At 46.7% G+C, this 19,515-nt stretch overlaps 1 protein-coding gene across 3 annotated transcripts in view; it reads left to right on the forward strand.

Annotated features, from left to right (window-relative positions):
- The window catches only part of LOC147458351 (protein GAMETE EXPRESSED 1-like), a 75,658-nt gene extending 62,243 nt beyond the window's left edge, over positions 1–13,415 (forward strand). For 2 of the 3 annotated variants that reach the window (XM_086513005.1, XM_086513004.1), the window contains exons 8-9: positions 12,572–12,810; positions 12,902–13,264. In XM_086513005.1, coding sequence (XP_086369131.1) covers positions 12,572–12,810; positions 12,902–13,182 — 520 coding nt within the window. In that variant the 3' untranslated portion in view covers positions 13,183–13,264. The other variant, XM_086513006.1, reaches the window with a different exon arrangement.
- Positions 13,416–19,515: the final 6,100 nt, after the last annotated feature.

Below are 19,515 nucleotides of genomic sequence, written 5' to 3' on the forward strand. Positions count from 1 at the left end.
AGGTCAGGGTAATCAAGGATAAAGATGGGTAAGTCGTAGACGAGGATCCAAAGCCTTCACATACCCAAATCTGCCCCAAACTTGAGAAAACCAGAAAAGAAAAACAGCAAGCTTCTTCTCTCTCAATCATGTCCAAACACGCACCGGATTGGCCAAATCTGAGCCTCCAAGGTGGTCGGGACACCTAAGGCTCTTATACACGGAAGATGCAATGAAGATAAGAACTGGCCGTGATCTAGTGGACACCTCGACTCTCATCTAGAACACTTGCAATGCCAAACACATGAACAAGGCACACCTGTGAAGAAGAGAGATCACTGAGGTAGAACGAGATAGGACAACTGAGAATGAGAGAGAGAGAGAGAGAGAGAGAGATCTGAGAAAGGATCTCCATGCTGATAACAATCTGCTCATAGAAGTGACCAAGGGTGGTCCTGACATACCGCACTGTACATAAGAGGGAAAGGAAGCACTCCATAGCTCTCAACCTATGACAGAAAACTGAAAATGAGCCCTCCCTTCTCTAAAATCAGCGCCACTTCTTCATGCAGGAGGAAAGCGCACAGAAATGTGCCACTGGGCACATTTACAGGCTATTTCCCGTTTCGGGGTTGCCGCCTAAAAATCTCCCGACCGGTTGTCCAGTTGACTTCACGGCAGAGTAATAAAATGTTCCCCTTGTCATTCCAGAGGTAATGACGCGAACAAATTTTCAGGTCCCAAAATAGCAGTTTCCTAAATTTTAGGAGATGCTGCCTAAATTTTAGGAGATGCTGCAATTGTATCTTTCTAGGTCATCTGACCCTCTTTGTACACTGCAGCCACACCAAGAACTGAAATGTAGCCTCTGTAGCAAAGGATTCCACTTTGGCTAGTCAATGACCCCACTTTGGCTAACCATAGTCCTTGTCCAACCTTAGTGCTCTCTTGCCCTCAGGCCTGGACTCCCTCTGAACAGTTCCACACTAGCTATGCAATGCAAGGCAATTAGATTTCCAGAGGGGTGTTTCCAAAAAGTGAAAATGAATAAATAATAAGAAAGAAATCCACAAAAAGGATAGATAGTAGTCACACGCTGGTGACACCTAGTGCGTCGGTTCTAACAGCGAGTGTCTGCTAAGACAGTTTATGGCTTTTGCTGTTTTGCAAGTGTGATCGAGGGCGATTATAATGCTTTCAAGAGGGGGGTATGTCACAACTCGGTGACGTGGCTACCCAATACACACACACACCCTCTGGCTGGCTTGTAGAAATGATGACGTGGCAGGCCTGCATGGACAGCCCTGAAATGCTGACATGGCAAATTGTACAGTAGTCCCCAGAAAAGGCGGACTTGTTGACACGTGGCAAGCTGTACGGACGCCCGCGTTTTGCGGCGGATTTTGCGGCAGCAGGAAAAGCAGCGCTAGATTATGGGGTTGCTTTATTTTTGGCTATGCAATTAGAGAGAGAGAGAGAGAGAGAGAGAGAGAGAGAGCTTTTGCTTTATTTCTCTCAAGAGAGAGAGCTTGTGAGAGAGAGACAGGCTTTGATTTTCAGCTTTTGGGGCTCTGCTTTTGGCACCCCTTGTAAACCTTTAAATAAGTGGGCAGACCTCCCACTTCTGAGAGCATCTGGACGCAGAGCCTGAGAGTGAGAGCCTCCCACTCACTTGTACTTTTGCAACATATTAATACAAAAAGAAATACCGAAAGGGGCGCCAGTCTTTGGGGCCAATATCTCTAGGCACGAAACTCCGCCGGGCCAGTGTCGAATCAATTGTGAACTGTGAACTGTTTAGAAGTGAATTCTTGTGGTGACGCGGTAGATTCTCGACTTGGAGTTTCCAAGTCTCTTACATCCACTCCAACAAAAAGAGTTCTGTCAAAGGAACTTCCGTTCCTTATTCTAAATCCTCGAGAATCAATGTTCTCGCCTCTGGATCTCACCTTCCAGACTCACGGCATGGAATCCCTGCAACTCTTTTCTAACTTTGTTTCCAAAGTCCTCTTCTCGAAAAACAACTCTGCTTTCCCGGACGCAAAGTCCTTACTTGGGAATCTCAACTTCCGGATGACAACTCGAGAGACTACCTCTCTCCGATCCATGGATCTACTTCCCAAACTTGGGTACGAAACCCTTAGGCTGATCTGGATCTAGTTCCTCAGAGCGCTTTCTCTTGTAGAGGCTCATGCCTTCCTCTACTCCCTCGCTAAGAGGAAGTACACCTACAAACAAATACTCAGAGTTCATAACATGAAAATCGTTACCTTCAAAGTCTCGACGCTCGAAACGCAACTCGGTTCTCGAAAAGCACTTCCCCAGAAGAGATCTCTACATAGAAAATCATCTCTTCCAATCCTACACACAAAAGAGGTGTGTTCTCGGGTTGCTTCTCGTAAATCAGCCCCATCTACGATGTTTATGGGCTGAAAACAGAGAAAAACAGCAACTCCTCTGAGTGAGGGCATGTGATGCTTTTATAGCTCCTGGCCACGGCACAAATAGCTGAGCGTAGGTTGCTCGCATAGAGATCGCGGCCTTTTTTTTCGCCTTATTCTGCCAGAAAGAGAGAGAGAGAGAGAGAGAGAGAGAGAGAGAGAGAGAGAGAGAGAGAGAGAGAGAGAGAGAGAGAGAGAGAGAGAGAGAGAGAGAGAGAGAGAGAGAAATGAAATGAAATGTTATATTAACGTGTTCAAAAGGCCAAAGTGACCTATGAGACCAGAAAGTTACAATGTGGTGGATCTGATACAAAGTCAGAGTAACAAAATAACAACATAACAAGATAAAAATACTATGGAATCCTAAGCTGCTCGATGTGAGCTAGGCAAAGTAGAGTAGCAGCTGGCTGGGAGAGCTAAATCACAGGAGATCCAACATCGGTCGTTGGCGGATCTCATCAATCTCCTCCATGGTGAGTAGTCTGACCGGGCGTCGTGCATGCCTGGCCAGAGTGATCAGAATCCTCTGATGCAGCCTCCGTCGATGCTCTGTAGTCCTTTGTAGTCGTGGGCGTCTGGATCTCCCCAGCTCAATCGCTCGGTCGATCAGTGTGCCTCTAGTGTGAGATGAATGTGAGCTCTGCCGTGGTAGTAGCTCCTCCGGCTGTCCAGTGTCTGCTCTGAATAAATCTGTGATCTGCCTCTGAGACTGGCTAGTCTCTCCTCTCATGAGGCTCTCTCTGTGTCTGCGCAGCTCGAGCAAAAACAAACCCAGGCAGCTCTGATCCTCGTACCCCATGACTCTGGAGAGTGGTCCAAACCCCTCTCTGAACAAGCAGTGGAAGCGGCCTCGTATCTCGTAGTAGATGGGGCAACGGCATGTGTAATGTAACTCTGTCTCAGGCTCTATGCCACACAAGGGGCATGTCCTGGCCTCTGTTGATACTCCGCTGTATCTCCCAGTCTCGATCCGTAGCTGGTGTGAAGATGTGCGTATCTGGCCAATAGCACATCGTATCCCATGAGACAGGTGGGTGTCCATGTATTTGGGCCTCGTCACAAAACCGCCCTCTATAAGCTGGAGAAGATGCTCCTTGTAGAAAGCCATCTTCGTGCCCAGCTCCTGTGCTAGCTGTATCCAAGTCCTCCTGGTGTCTAGCTGAGTCAAGTCCTGGCGGATGAGCTTGGTAATCTCGGACTGTGTAACAGTGAGAGATGGTGCATCTAGTGAGCACTGAAAAGGTGGCAATCTGTCCATGCTGAACCCATGCGCCTGAAACCATGACGTCATCTCCCCATACCAGCATGCTGTATCTCCCTGCATGGCTAGCTGTCTTGAGGACTCAAATGCAAGGCGGGCATATCTACCTCTCGGAAGTTCCAAGCGGTGTATGAAGGAGACTGATCTGGTGAGCGCCTCAACCACTAGAGGGGGGGGCGCTAACTCTGCTCCGATAATGGCCCGTGGTACTGAAGCCTTGGCTCTAATGAGCCGCGAGATCATAGAGACTAGAGGTTTCTCAATGTCTCCCCATCCATCAGTGCGACCCGACCTCCCGTGATGATCCAGTGAAGGTCCCCACACCTCAGCTCCACAGAGCAATGTAGAAGCCACCAATGTGTCAAAGAGCCAGAGCTTCGTCCGAGGCTCCTGAAACTGAACCTGTGAACACATCCTCTCCAATCTACCCAAAGCTGCATGGGCTCTGGTCAATTTGGTCTCTGCTGCTCTCCTCAATGAAAATGCTGGTCCGCTAAAAACCACTCCAAGGTAAGTGTAAGCATCGGTATATTCCACCGTCTCCTGGCCGTATGTGAATGTAGGTGCTGAATGTAGGTGCTGACCTGCTAATCCACTGTGAGGTGGTATTAAACACCATAACCTTGGTTTTACCAAGGTTGATAGACAAACCACTTTCGTGGGCAAAGCTATGCAAAGCATCCAAGTGACGTTGCATCCCCTCCGGAGAGTCGGAGATCAACACAATATCATCAGCATATAACAGTAGTGGAATCCATGTCCCTGCCAGTTGTGCACCTCTATCACCATCGCTCTCAATGTAGTCAGAAACCTCATCCACATACATACCGAATAGAGTAGGAGAGAGTGGGCAGCCCTGCTTCACCCCAATAGTGGAGTGAACCGACGTAGATAGACCCTCTGAGGTGCGTACATGCCCCACTATTGACCTGTATAATGCCATGATCCCCCAAATGAGCTCTGTGGGTACTCCCATCTCCTGTAGTCTGCGCATCAATCTAGCTCTGGGTACTGTGTCAAATGCTTTGCGGAAGTCCACAAAGCTGCAATAGATCAGTCTCCCATGTGATCTGCCCTCCTCAATGATGGCTCTGAGTGTCAAGATATGGTCGAGAGTAGAAAAACCTCTCCTGAACCCTGCCTGCCCGGCTGCGCGTATCCTCTCCCTCTCTGCCCATCTACTGAGCTGCTGCTCAAGAATGGATGCATACAAACGTGCCAATGTGTGTCCAATCATGATAGTGCGATAATTCCCAGGCTCCATAGGGTCTCCTGACTTGAAGATAGGTACAATAGTAGATAGGCTCCAAGTATCAAGCAAGCCCTCGCACATGGCACGGTTAAACATAACTGCTAGAAGCTCTACTAATAGATCTCTGGCATGCAAGAAATGCTCAGCCACTAAGCCATCATGATCATATGCTCTCCCAGTCCTCATCTGTCAATGGCCTTCTTCACCATCTCAGCGGTGAAAAAAGCACATGCGTGTGGGCATGGATCGGGAGGGTCGGGAAGGGGCAGCTGTCCAGGAACTGTGTACAAAGATGAAGCGTATTGGCCCAAGGCCTCTGTAGAGGTAATGGCAGGGGGGAGAGAGTGCTCATGAAAGAGCCTCCATGCCTCACGTGAGTCCTGACTCAAGAACAGCTGGTTCAGATCCTGCTCTAGTCGGGCCACAAATGCCCTCTTCTTCCTCCGCACAAGGCGTCGGAAGTCAATCTGTGACTGTCTGTGAGTGATGTCCCCCAAAAGCACCTCCCTCTGAAGTCTGGCTCTAGTCTCGCGGCATTCCTCATCATACCAACTATTCTGCGGCATGCTCCCAAAACGGCGTCTCTGCTCAAGCTGAGTGTGTGGGTATGCCTCTGCTGCATCATCATGTAATGTCTGTGTCAGTATAGTAGTAAGCTCCTCTAGAGGTCGTCCTGGCTCCTCAGTGCACAGGCGTTTGTATATCCCATCTATGTATACAGAGTCCGTCTCCCGTGTGAAGGTGTAGCGAGTAGGGGCTGCTGCCCGTGGCCTGTGTGCTACCCTGAACTGGAAAGAGATGGTGAACGACACAAGAGCATGATCCACTGCCACACCAACAGGTCTGGGTCCAACCGTGAGATCCTGGATACTAGAGATGAGGCTCGGCTGTGCCATGACATAATCCATTGTGCTGGCTCCATGTCTGTGTGGAAAGCATGTGAAACCTCCCGCGGCGGGAAATCTCTGTAGGCCATTCAAGATGGCTAGTCCATGTGCAGTCCCCATGTCTATCAAGTGCCGCCCATACTCAGTGAGTTCCCCATCCTGTGATAGTCTAGATAGGCCCGTTTCTGCAACATCCAGCTCTCTCAGCATCTCCTCTGAAGTATCATAAAATACTGTTTGATGATGGGCAGTCCTAGCATTGAAGTCCCCTAGAATGATAATGTCACCATCTCTAGAGAACTCCCATATGTCATCATCCAAAATAGAAAAGGGGGATTGTCCTCTGGGTGGTGCATATACTGACGTACTCGGGGGAAAGTAGCAAATAGCAATGTAAAGATATCTGCTTGTCTCTGCTCTCAATCTCACCCACATGTATCTAGCTTGCTCATCTCTGCGGGCTATATGTATCAATGGCTGCAACTCCTCCCTGAATAACACTGCCACTCCTCCTGAGCCCCGCCCTCTGTGCTCTGATCGTGTCTCCTGTCTACAGGCTGTCTCCCATCTGTATCCACTAATTAGAGGCATAGACTGCCCAGGGGCCTGATGTGTCTCAGAGTAGAAAATGATGTCTCTCCCGGAAAAACTCTCCTCAAAAGCACCCACATCAAGGCGCATAGATCCGTTACAATTCCAGGTAGCAACTTTGAGTGCGGTCCCATAGGCCTCACACCGTCATGTGGAGCGTCGCTCCAAAATCACCACTCTTCCGTCTCGATAAAAGGCAATCTTACCTTTTTCCCTTGCCGCTCTAATCTCTGGCATCATCTCCTGCATATGAGCGATCTATGAGAGGGTAAGGTCATCCCCGAGAAAGATACCCGTTTTCTTAAGAGTTGGTCTCTTTTTCAAAAAGTCCTTCGCTTCCATGGAAGGAAAACGAAGGATGAGTGCCCTTTCTTTTGAGGATTCCCCATTGTTCCCATTCTTCTTGTTGCCCACTCTCCAAGCTCTTGAGTGTATCGGCTCGTGAACCCCCAACAAAGCCATGAGTTCTTTTACCTCTTCGTCTACATTATCTTTGTCTTTTAGACCGCAGATTCTCACATGTAGAGAGCGCACACGCCTTCTTTGCTCCTCTTCTAGTGTCAAGTTGATAATGGTGGGTGTGGACGTTGTCTCCTTGCTTTTCCCTTTCTTGGCAACTTCAATCCATTTCGCGGCCTCATCCGCTTTCTGTTGAGTCTTTGTAATAGCGTCCACCCAAGAAGTCGTCATTTCTTTGTGCTGCTCTTCTCCCTCTTTGATGGCTCGCACTTGCTCTTTGATAGTGTTGAGTTCTTCTATTACTGAGGGTTGCCATTCTCCCTCCTCAAGTGTGTTTCGTGATCGTGTTTCAACGAGCGCCTTCTTGAGTGACGCAATCTCTTCGTCTTGGGCCAACACACGATCTCCCAGTGCAGTGATCTTGCTTTCTTGGGTCAACACGCGATCTTCAAGCATTTTTATTGTGCCCAAGAGGTTGCGATTAATCTTGTTAATTGTTTTAGTCATTTCTTCTTTGCACTTTTGGACTGCATCTTCTAAGGGGTCGAGCTTATCGTTCTGCTTCCTCATGCTTGGTCGCTGCCAAAAACAAGTTTGCGGCTCAAAGGAAAAGGCTCAAAGGAAACACACTACTTCCACATTATGCATACACGATCTCCCACATTAAGCATACATGGCGTAAATTTTCTGCAAATTCTGCCAATTACATTACCACCATCTGCAATAATCTGCAATAAATTCCCTGTTAACCAAAAGAATTCTGCAGGTCTTCTGTTTTCTAAATTCCCTGTTAATGAATAGAATTCTGCGGGTCTTCTGTTTTCTCCAAAATTTGAATTCTGCAGGTCTCTGAATTCTACAGATCCTGTAAATTGCAGGTCCTGTCAAAGCCCGAAATCTGCAGGTCCTTTTGGAAAAACTGAGTTCTGCTGGCGGGACAGGGGGGTTGGTGCGACAGTGCTGCAGAAACCTGCAGGGGGTAGCAGGTGCAGCAGGTTACGCGCTGAGGCTGCAGAGCAGGTCACGAGCTGGGCAGGTCAGTGCTGGAGCTGTTGCAACAAGTCGCGCTGGAGCTGCAGGTTGTTCACGCGCTAGAGCAGAGAGAGAGAGAGAGAGAGAGAGAGAGAGAGAGAGAGCTGGGTGATCTGTTGCCTTATTTATCAGATGGCTACCCACTTATTAAGTGGGCGACCGGCGTATTTTAAAAATAGTCTGAATCTGCCCAAAAACTCAATAAAACCTTATAAGTTAAAAACAATGCTTTCACAGCACTTCCCAAGCGTCCCTGGATGCAATCACATGCACAGTTGCAATGCAAGCATAGATTTCCGCACGGGAAAGCATCTACTTTCTCGAAAAGCAATCCCGCTTTCTCAAAAAGCATCTGTTTTTCCTCAAAGTTTCCTCTGAACCCATCTTCATTCAAGTGTTTGTTTTTCCTTGTGCACAATTCTAACACAGTTCGGAATTTCCTCCTCACTATGGATATCCCCTTTCCGATGCACCCGTCACCGACCTTGTGACGCATCATGAATACCCATCACCTAGTCCTTTCCTACCGAACTTACGGTACAATCTCCTTCACGATGTTTTCTATGTCACCCATCCTATGACGCATCAAAGATGTCCGTTCCCGAATGGTCGGATACTTCTTACTAATGCTTCCTGTCACCCATCCGATGTGACGCATCAGAAGTACCCATTCGTGGTGGCCTTACATATATTCCCTTTCACAGTGCTCCTATCATTACTCTGAATGACGCATTAGGGATACTCTGTACTCGGATGTCTCCAGTGAGAAAAACCCTTCCACTTAAAATTTCACTAATTCATTTAGAATTATTTTTCCTGGTGTTCCAAGCGGAAAACCCTCTAACTTATAAATCCAATAATTCATTTAGATTATTTTTTTTGTCAGATAAAGCCAATTTAGCAACAACCCAGGTCGGGGGATAAGTATGTTGTAAGGTTACCGAGAGTGAGTGTAAGCAACTCTGAAGGTAGCAATTCAAAGATCAAGAGTGTAGAAGAGCAACTGCACTACCATCCAAGCCAAGCTCTGGGTGACTCTGGATGCAGTCGCGTAATGCTGCTGGTGCAAAAAATGTTGATGTCCTGCACTTGCTGAAAACGCAGATGGAAGAGGGGGTTCCGCAATGAGAAGGTCTGTAGAGGCCAACGCTAGCAGCCAAAAGTAAAAACGCAAGTAGATCTGCCCTGAAAACGTAGGTGGAGGGGGGTCCTCCGCGACAAAAAACTCCATATTCCATCGCGTGCCTAGCTTTTGCAAAACGCTGGCAGATCTGTAGACAACGCTGGCTGATCTGATCTTCTTGGGAGGAGAACTTGATGAAGGTGCGCTGGGACCATGAAGAGGGTGCAGCTGCTGATACCATGTGAGAGCTCGTGTGTGTGGAAGAGTGGGGGGAGAGAGAGAGAGAGAGAGAGAGAGAGAGAGAGAGAGAGAGAGAGAGAGAGAGACGTTGGTTTGTGGAAGAGGGGGCGATCAATCCCCCCTGACTACTAGAGCATAAGACCAGTACAATGTCAATCTGTAATATGTGTACACCCCCCTAGCCCCATATATATGAGTGCCCAAGGTGGACGCCCAACTCAAGTGGGCGGTCGGCCCCAACAAACTCGGGCAGTCGGACAAGGTACAACCTAGACTATGGGTGGCCAACCCGGAGACACTAGCCGTACAAGGAAGTGTCCTAGACCTGTGTGAAGCAGCAGAGTGGTGTAAATCTAACACTCATGGCTCGGACCCTTGTGGTTATTTGCGGAGGGAGTATTGAATGTTTGAAAAGTGTTGTATTTACTCACGGCCCGGACCCTTGTGGTTATTTACGGGGGGAGTATTGTTGTTGCTATTCATGGCCCGTACTTGGATGGTTATTTATGGGGGGAGTATTAAGAAGTCTCAACAGTGGTTACTATCGACATCTCCAAACGACGTAGGCTGCAATCTTTGGGCGTTTGGTTGTAAACGGCCTCTATATCTCATGGCCCAGACCTTTTTAGGTTATTTGTGGGAGGAGTGATGAGGGAGTCGTTGACCAGCTCATGGCCCGAAACAAGATGGTTATTTGCAGGGGGAGTGTTCATCGGCAGCTTTATGGTTCTATGTCTTGTAGCATGCATATGTGAGCATTTGTGTTGCATTGTGATGTGCCAACCACTAAAAATATTCCTTATTGGATGAGATTTTTTTGGGAAGCCAACGACCAAGGGACCAGGATATCAAGAGCTCCGATTTGGAATGAGACTCCTTTTTGGATGAGATTTTTCTAGAAAGCCAACCACCCAAGATATCAAGAGCTCTAATCTGGATTGAGAAAACTGATTATCCCTCGAAATGACCCTCAAGACATTTTTTAGCTAACTTGAGTTGTTTTGCAGATATGCTCTAATCGCAGACGATTACTTTCTTTCAAGAAGGGGAGATGTCACAAACTGCTGACGTGTCAAGCCACTGAAGAACGGAGCCAACCTGCAGATCCCGACCGAGGGGCCTAAACCCTAGAAGATGCAGCAAAAGAAGTTTTACCAACTTGTAAAGTCTTGCCAAGTGGCCTATTTCTAAAGAGCAGTTCCTGCCAACTTATGGGACCCCGTCCGATAAAGCCCAAGTGACCTAAAGAGATCAAATAAAGCAGGACCTCTACACACATACACACACAAAGCGATGACGTGGCAGTTGTACAGATGCTCGCATTTTGCGTTGACTTGCTGACGAGGCAATCTGTATGGAATTCCGCCTTTCATGTTGACTGTGCTGACAAGGCAGCCTGTACGGATTTTTGTGATTTACGTTGGACAGTTTTTAGCGCGAGCTTTTGAGACCAGCTGCTTTTGAGTTTGATGCTTTTCATGTAATTGCTTTTCATGGGCCAAGGGGCCTTTAAATATGTACAGATTGCTCAGTCTCTGGCATGCTTCCAAGTGAAGGTGCAGAGCATGGAGTATCGGCTTGTATTGAGTTGAAGCAATATAAGAAATACCAAAAGGGACGCCAAGGTTTGGGGTCAGTGGTCTCTTGGGGTGGAACTCCGCCACTCCTCGTCTCGTGTCGTGCATCTCTTTCAGTTCAGATGTTATTTGAAGTACTTAAAGTTGTTCAATCTGTTCTTTTCCGTTGGCAAGTGGTGCCCATCCCCGTGACACCGCCAAGCAGCCATCACCCACATTTGGGGAAAGGAGGGAAAAAATAGGTAGAGGCACAATGGGCTACAGGAGAAATACCGGCAAGGCTGAGAAAAATACCCCCACCGAGCCAAAACCCAAGGCTCAACATGGCTAGACACAACCCAACATGACCCAACATGAGAAACCTACCTCACCCTGGCCACAAAACAGCCCTCACTCCCTAGCACCTGTCCCTTGGAGAAACTGGAACCGACTATATGAGACTAGAGAGATGCTTGAACTCTAACAGCCACGTCATCATCATTTTACGCCAGTTCATGTGTATGTGCGTCTACTTTATTTTTAGACCCCATCAAACAGGATGCACTAACTAAATACCTGGAGCAAGAAAGGGCCTAAGCAACTAAATGGCGAGCACTTTACCCAAGTGACCCCTAACTTTGGCCACCCTCATATCGCTTTGTTAAGGTCCTCGGTGTAACCAGCGACTCACTGACAAGGCGGTGAAAGAGACAACACCATGAATTAAATTGAAGCGGTGTAGATTCATTAATACATACATCCATGGTCCCATAAGTTGCTGGGGGTTAAGATTATTAATCCTAACCCAACTTGTTATTTGGACCACTCGCTGAGGATCTGTAAGTTGGTAAAGACTTCTTCTTCTTCTACTTTTGTTAGGGTTTAGGCCCCTTGGCCAGGATCTAAAGGTTTGCTAGGGTTAGGCTCGGGAAGCCCTAACTCGCTGCGTCTTCAATGGCTTGGCACGTAAGCAATTTGTGACACCATATGGTGTGATGCCGTGACAACATGGACGTGAGGTCGATTTTAGACCTCATTTATGAAAGCATTGACTTTCTAGGGCTTTTGGGCCAGCGTTTGATAGAAGCTGCTTTTGGGCCACGTGCCTTTGAACATGGGCCTTGGGTAAGCTTGACTCCTCACCAGTTGCAAAATTGGCTCACCCAGCTATTGTATCTGTGAAGATTAATTAATAAAGAAGTTCGCAAGGGGCACCTGCCACCACATCTTGAGTGGGAAACTCGGCCCCACTATGTCTTGTCTCTAGTTTCGAGTTCTCTTTCAAGTTCAAGTGTTTGTTATGGCTGTGTGCAATATGCTCCATCAACCCTCTTCCTCTCGATTAGGGTCAGTGACTCAATAGTCCCACAAATCCCAAGCTTCTCACCTGGTTTCACACGTGGCCAGACTTGGATCTATGACTGATCTTCTGGTCCAGCTGCACTCTCATTCCTCCCTTCTGGTAGACTAGTCCAGTTGATCATGCCAATTTTCTTGTCCCTATCCTTTGGTTTTCCCCCTCAGCTTTGTTTCCCTTCAAGATCTTGAGTAGTTTTTTCAGCTATGGTTGTATCTGTAATCTGGCTTCAGCCGTGTTTTTAAAATTACCAATTTTTGCCTTCCATGTAATACAAAGAATTCAAACCCCAACAAGAGAGAGAGAGAGAGAGAGAGAGAGAGAGAGAGAGAGAGAGAGAGAGAGAGAGAGAGAGAGCAAACAAGTCCTTACATCTCATACATCATTCTGCAGGGACATAAACTGGAGAAATCATGAGCTTCTTGTAGAGATTCTCCGGAAGATAGGTGAATCTGCATCTCAAGGAACAAGAAAAACTATTACAAGTCCCCATTCGTACTTGGAAGAGATGAAGAATTTCAACAGAGGCCCTCCACAAGCAATGTCATTTGCCCGTCCTTATGTGCCACGGCCTAGTTCTTGGAAGCAACTGCTGGCATCGAAAATAATATGTCGAGTACACAAATACATAAGTATGCTAGACTCAATTGAGAATTTGAAATATGCACAGCACTCTCTAAGAATGAAAAATGTGACATGTTTTCCTTTCTAATATGCATACAGGAAGACAGAGGAATAGGGGGCCCAGGCCTCAAACATATGGCGAGCGTGATCCTTTAAAAGACTGGATGGCATCAAGAGGCATGGATCTGTCATCCCTTGATTGCTCTGACAACTCTGATGACTCTGAGGATGATCCTGACTATGACTGCCCACCTCAAATGAGCTACCAGACAGCTCTTCCCAACCAGCTTCCTTGTTCGAATCGCTACTTTCTTCGTTCAAAATGTGACAACAGGTTACCTCTTTCACCCTTCCCAATCCCCATTTTCTCTTTTTTCTAAGAAGGGCTCATTACAACAACCTGTGCTACCAATTAAGCTAGAATCATTAGCGTTTGCACATGTAGTGAACTACTAACCATCATGAATTTTATGTACAGGCATTGTCGTGTAGCGTCATGGAGGACGGCGCAAATGTAGCCAGGTGTTGAATAGTTGTCTGTTGCCATTTTCGACTACAGATCCATAGACTTGATAATGAGCCATCAGATCACTTCTCTAATCATATGCTTGCGGAGGTGGCTTGGGATAGCTTGCCTCTGTGCTTTTGGGCAGAATGCTTGCAATTGAGTCCATACTTCAATCAGCAGTTTGTTGGTGCTCAAGGTGAAGAGAGGCTGGCCCAAGTCGGTACCTCCGTGGCGAGACTTGGGAGTACTACAATGGGAAGTATGACAGCGATATGCAGAGAGTTGGATAGTGCAAAGGAAAATTTGTACCTTATAGGTTAAGGTAGTTTGTTTATGCCTCCATTGGGACCATTCATCCGTTGTATAGGATACCTAACACCGCCCATGATCTATTTGAGAGAATGTCACCCTATTTGTACATACATGGGCATAGTTGGCCTTCATATGAGAATCTACATAGGAATTATTTTCATGCCCTTGTAGAGGATTATGTAATCCTCGATAAAGATTTTGTATACACCGTAGAGCTCTGATTTTTGCCATCTTTACAATGAACCTCACCAAAATGGATAAGCGCTTTTCTAGTGGCCTAATCAAATAATGAGAAGCGCTTTTGAGCATCGTTCAATCTTGTGTGTGTATACACTTGCTTGTGTATATGCATACACGCGCACGTTTTTTTTTTGGTGGTGGTGGGGGGGGGGGGCGGGGGGAGATGTAATTTTAAACATTGAAATTGTATTCCTCATGTTTATTATTCATTTTTAATAGATAATAACTTTTCAACAAGTGATAAAATCACGAGGCCTACCTACAAGTATTGGTTGGTCAGGTGAGAATTTAGAAACTACAAAATGCTTCAAATTTTAAACAAGCAACTATAAGTGGCCGTGTGTTCAACCACTATGTGCCCCTACTTTTGATTAATCCACCAATGGTTAACCACCTTCGTCGCCGGCTGAGATTGGGGTGGGGACCTTTTGAGGCACCCCAAAACTTATATAAAAATCCTTGGTGTTTGACGTATGTAGTTGGCGGGGAGGACACAGAGGTTGCAAATGATAGTGATGAAGGGATTGTAGCCAAAAAATGGCAAGGAGTTGTATTAAGAGGTCTCGTGCTTGCGATTATGGATGAAGACATGACTTTAGAGTTCTTTGGTTGGCAAAGCACGAGGGAGTAACAGAGCAAGGAGGCTAACAATTGAAGAGGCAAATACCCGACAACCGATTCAAGTGAATAGACATGCCCAATACACACATCTATGTTACAAGAAATGCCAACCCAAGGGCTAGAAACCTCATCGTAGGATTGTACATGCCATGTGTGTCCTTGTATGAAGCATCATCATGCTCTCCTTTGAAACATCATCATCTTGAACCACCTCACCCACCTTTGTGGCCCGCCCATGAACCCAACACATCAAGCTTGCTGCTTCCCTCTGTCAACCATCACCCTGTTGCAACTTCACAACGCTTCATATTCACATTAATGTGGTTAGTAGGTTAATGAACCTTGTAGCATTGGTGCTGGTGTTTCTCTTGGCCGTCATCCATGGAAGATGCAATGGATGTTGCATAGGGACTGTGATCCCATTGTGACCGCCAAAGAACCTTTGGAACCTACTACTTTGTCCTAACTTGCAAGTTCCCAATCTCCTCGCCCATGGCCCAATCACATGTGCTCTTGCTCTTTGCGTTTGCCATGGAATGGGGGGGGGGGGGGGGGGAGGGGGGAGACTAGACTTGTCAAAAGAGTCGAACCCAGATTCTGAACGTTGGCCTGCTAGGTATTTACGAATTAGTACTAGTAGTGGCAGTGACGATCTCTCTCTCTCTCTCTCTCTCTCTCTCTCTCTCTCTCTCTCTCTCTCTCTCTCTCTCTCTCTCTCTCTCTCTCTCTCTCTCTCTCTCTCTCTCTCTCTCTCTCTCTCTCTCTCTCTCTCTCTCTCTCTCTCTCTCTCTCTCTCTCTCTCTCTCTCTCTCTCTCTCTCTCTCTCGCAACCCTAGCAGAGAAACCCCTCTCCTTCACACTCGTCACCAGACAGCATCCTGTAAGCCCCTCCTCCACGTCGTAAGACAGCAACCTGCTCGTCCTATCACTGCTAAGACAGGACAGTTCACTGGTTGGCATGCTAATCTCCTCGTGCTGTGTCGGCTTCGCTTTCCTCGATAGTCTGAGCCTGTCAACCCTTCCTCGTGCTGCCTACCGACTTAGCCTTCCCCGACACTCTGAAACTTTCTCCAAGTTTTCCCACTAAGGTTTACCTTACATCCAAGGATTCATTCCCACAAGATGCAGCGAGAGAAGTCCTCCACACCAATCAAGCTGACATGCCTCTTTGTGCCCACGCCACGGGTGGATCCGACAGACCTCCTCTGAGCGCAACTCGAGAACTCAGAGATGAAAACACGGAACTCAAGGGGTGTCTTGAGGCCTTGAAGACCCGCCTCACCCTCTTGGAGTCACAAAAGCAAATCGACACAAAGCATATCCTTGCCCAAGCAAAGGAAGTTGAGCACACGCTCATCGCAAGTATGGCAAATCTTGCCACTCAAGTCAATGAAGCAACCACCGTCGTATCTTCCAAGGTAGAAGAATGCATTCAAGAACGTCACTGACAAAAAGGATTGGCGATATCCCTCCGCATCGTGGGCTTACCCTCTACTTGGTGGAAGGATGATGATTGCACTTCCACCTTAGCCAAGCTCAACCAAGCCATTCACCCGACCGAGTTTGATCCCAATACAATTGAGAAGGTCCATCATCACCACCACAACAACCAAGGCACCCTCATCTTCATAAACAAAGAGGCTCGCAAAGCACTTTTACAGCAAGCTCGACTACTCAAGGGCTCCAACATCTGGATCAGCGAGGCCTTGACCCCCGCTCAACTCAAAATCAAGAAACAAGAACTCCAAAAGGTGCGTGATGCTCGAGAAGCAAGTAAATGGGCCATCTATCGAGGTGGCAAGGCCATTATTGAGGAATTTCGAGTTCCAAGGACTCCTAGACCACCCTCCCCCCACTCCCTAAGTGACGTAGGTCACAACTTTGTTGTATCCGCATCTAGTCATGTTCCAATGTACCCTCTTGGTAAGAGGCACCACGTATGTTTTCTTGGTCCCATAGGTCATATTTGACCTCCGAGGACGATAATGACACATCTCTCTCTCTCTCTCTCTCTCTCTCTCTCTCTCTCTCCCCCCCCCCCCCCCCAAAGACTCGTGTTGATCACGGCAAGCGAGCAATGACATTGTCTAGCAGCGGCCCTTACTTGTCACGGCTAGTACAGGCTTGTGACTTGCGTCCGACGGGATCAGCATTCGCGACTCATATCTTACATCCACTCAACACTAATGACATTGCCCTCTTTCAAAACCCTCTCCGTGCCTATTACACTATACTCAAGCAGGCGCGGCTATGGTTGGATGTGGGCACGGTGGAGGTTATGGCTAGAGAGTAGGCATGCGGTGTCACGGAAAGACATCGACGTCAACCTCGGCATGTAGTTGGTGATGTATAAGTCAAGGGAAAAGGCGTCGTGGCAGAGGCAAAATATTGATGAGCCCCTTGGGATAAAACCCAATGCTTAGACCCTGGGCTATGCATAAATCTGCTGACCTGTGAGACTGCAAACTGAATATCCGGCCTCGTGTTGCATACATAAATGAGGCAGCCAACAACACTTTGGTAAAGAGTGACATCAGCAGGATCACCAGCATCATGTAGACTCAACTTCAAACCTGTTTCCATGGGAGTGGCAATAGGTTTGCAATCCTCAAGTCCAAATTTACATAGCAATGTCTCTATGTAACTTTTCTGACACAAGGCGATACCACCATCACACTGCTTAAACTGTATACCCAAGTGATGATGCAACAGCCCCAAATCTTTCATCTTTAAAGTAGCATTCAAATCAGCCTTAAATTCAGCAATATGTCTCTCATTTGGTCCAGTGATCAGCAAATCATCAACATAAAGAACCACAATGAGAAGTACATCACCCTCACGCTTTACATACAATGTGCTTTCTGTTGGACTATTATGAAAGCCTCGTTTAACCAAATGAGTGTCATCTTTCTCAAATCAAGCACGAGGAGATTGCTTCAACCCATACAAAGCCTTCTTACATCTTCACACTTTGTCCTCTTGTCCTTTTATGACAAAACCGCGAGGCTGCGTTACATAAACTTCCTCAAATATGTCACCATTCAAGAAAGCAGTAACAATGTCTGATTGATGTACATCCCAACCAAAATGAGCTGCCAATGCACATAGAAAACGCACAGTAGTCATACGACAAGTGGGAGCAAAAGTCTCTTCATGATCTATGCCTTTTTGTTGTGCATAACCTTTTGCAACAAGTCGAGCCTTATGGCGATCAATTTCACCATCCGACTTGCGTTTCAACTTGTAAACCCACTTTGTACCAATGGCCTTTTTCCCAGGAGGCAAATCACATAAAGTCCATGTGTCATTTTCTATGAGTGCATTATATTCTGATTGCATGGCAGCCATCCAATTTTCTGAATTATGTGCTTCATCAAAAGACAGAGGCTCCTCAACATCATGTAAGCTAGACACAGCCAAAGCATAACAATCTAATGCATAAGATGCATGGCGAGAGCCTGAACGAGTACGACTAGACAAAGTGCATCCAATTTACTGTCACGCAAAGTGTGCACCAGCCATTTTGGCATACCTCTAGCCTACTCATTTTCAACCCTTTCCTCATCAAGTACATCATGTACATCTGCATCAGTAAATAGGCTCATCTAAAACATTTTCAGAAACCCCCATAGGCTGTACATTTGCCTCATTGGAACTTACATTCGTATTTCCACCACTGAAAAGAGGCAACAAAGTGTCATAAATGTCATGTGAGCTTACATTACTGTCTCTAGTACATGACAACAAGGCTGAACAGAATCTTCCACAAACACTACATCCCGAGAAACCAGAATACGTTTTGTTTGCGGATGATATAACCTGTAACCTTTGCTTTCAGCACTATAACCAACAAAAATACATTTGACAGCCTTATCATCCAATTTTCTGCGCTGCACTTGTGGCACCAAAGCATATGCCAAACAGCCAAAAACATGCATGTGCTCAATAGAAGGCTTTCTATCATGCCATGCTTCATATGGAGTAATAGACTGCAAAGCTTTCGTAGGACACCTGTTAAGTACATAAGTGGCACACATGATGGCCTCAAGCCAAAAAGAATGCGGCAAAGCTTGACTTTTGACCATACATCATGCCATTTCCGTCAGTGACCTGTTTTTCCTCTCAGCAACACCATTTTGCTGAGGTGTACAAGGCACTGTACACTGGTGTTTTATCCCACGACTAGCTAGAAATGCATTAAATTCATGAGACATATGCTCCCCCCCTCGATCGGAACGGAGGGTGCCCATAGTACATTTCGAGACATTTTCAGCCATAGCCAGAAATTGTTTGAAGCACATAAAAACTTCGGACTTCGCTTTAAGCGAAAATACCCATGCATGCCTGGAGTAATCATCAATGAAAGTCACGAAGTACAGGTAATTGCCCAAGGACGGAGTTTGCATGGGCCCACAAACATCACTATGCACAAGCTGCAACCTGCATGTGGCCTGAACTGAACCATCCTTTGGAAATTTAGAACGCTACATCTTACCCAAAATACAGCCTTCACAAACATGTTTGACAGGTGCTTCAAGAGGCGGCAAAGAAGCAACCATATCAGATTTCTGCAAACGCAGCAAACTAGCAAAATTCAGAAGACCAAAACGTGCATGCCAAATTTTTGCATCTGAAATAGCCCTTGAATCTGCAACACCATTTGCAAAATTTTATCCACACTTGTCATACAAAGTGAGCTTATATAGCCCACGTCACAAAAGCCCAGATGCAACAATTTCATCATCACCGAAACTGAGATCATGAACTGTACATCTGTCATCCACAAATTTGACTACAAGTCCAATCCTAGCAAGTGCTGATACAGATAAGAGATTCTTCTTGATCCCAGGTACATAAAGTGCATCAACAAGTGTGAAGGAACTGCCATTAGCAGCAGTGAGCATAATCTTTCCAACTCCCTAAACTAGATAAGAGGCGTTGTTGGCACAAGTGACTGAATTCCCATGAGGGACAGACTCGAGAGAGGTAAACAATTCACGATGTGAGGTAATGTGCTTTGTAGCACCACTGT

This window comes from Adiantum capillus-veneris, chromosome 5, assembly GCF_014529385.1.
Source record: "Adiantum capillus-veneris isolate H3 chromosome 5, ASM1452938v2, whole genome shotgun sequence".
In the NCBI taxonomy this organism is placed as follows: domain Eukaryota; kingdom Viridiplantae; phylum Streptophyta; class Polypodiopsida; order Polypodiales; family Pteridaceae; genus Adiantum; species Adiantum capillus-veneris.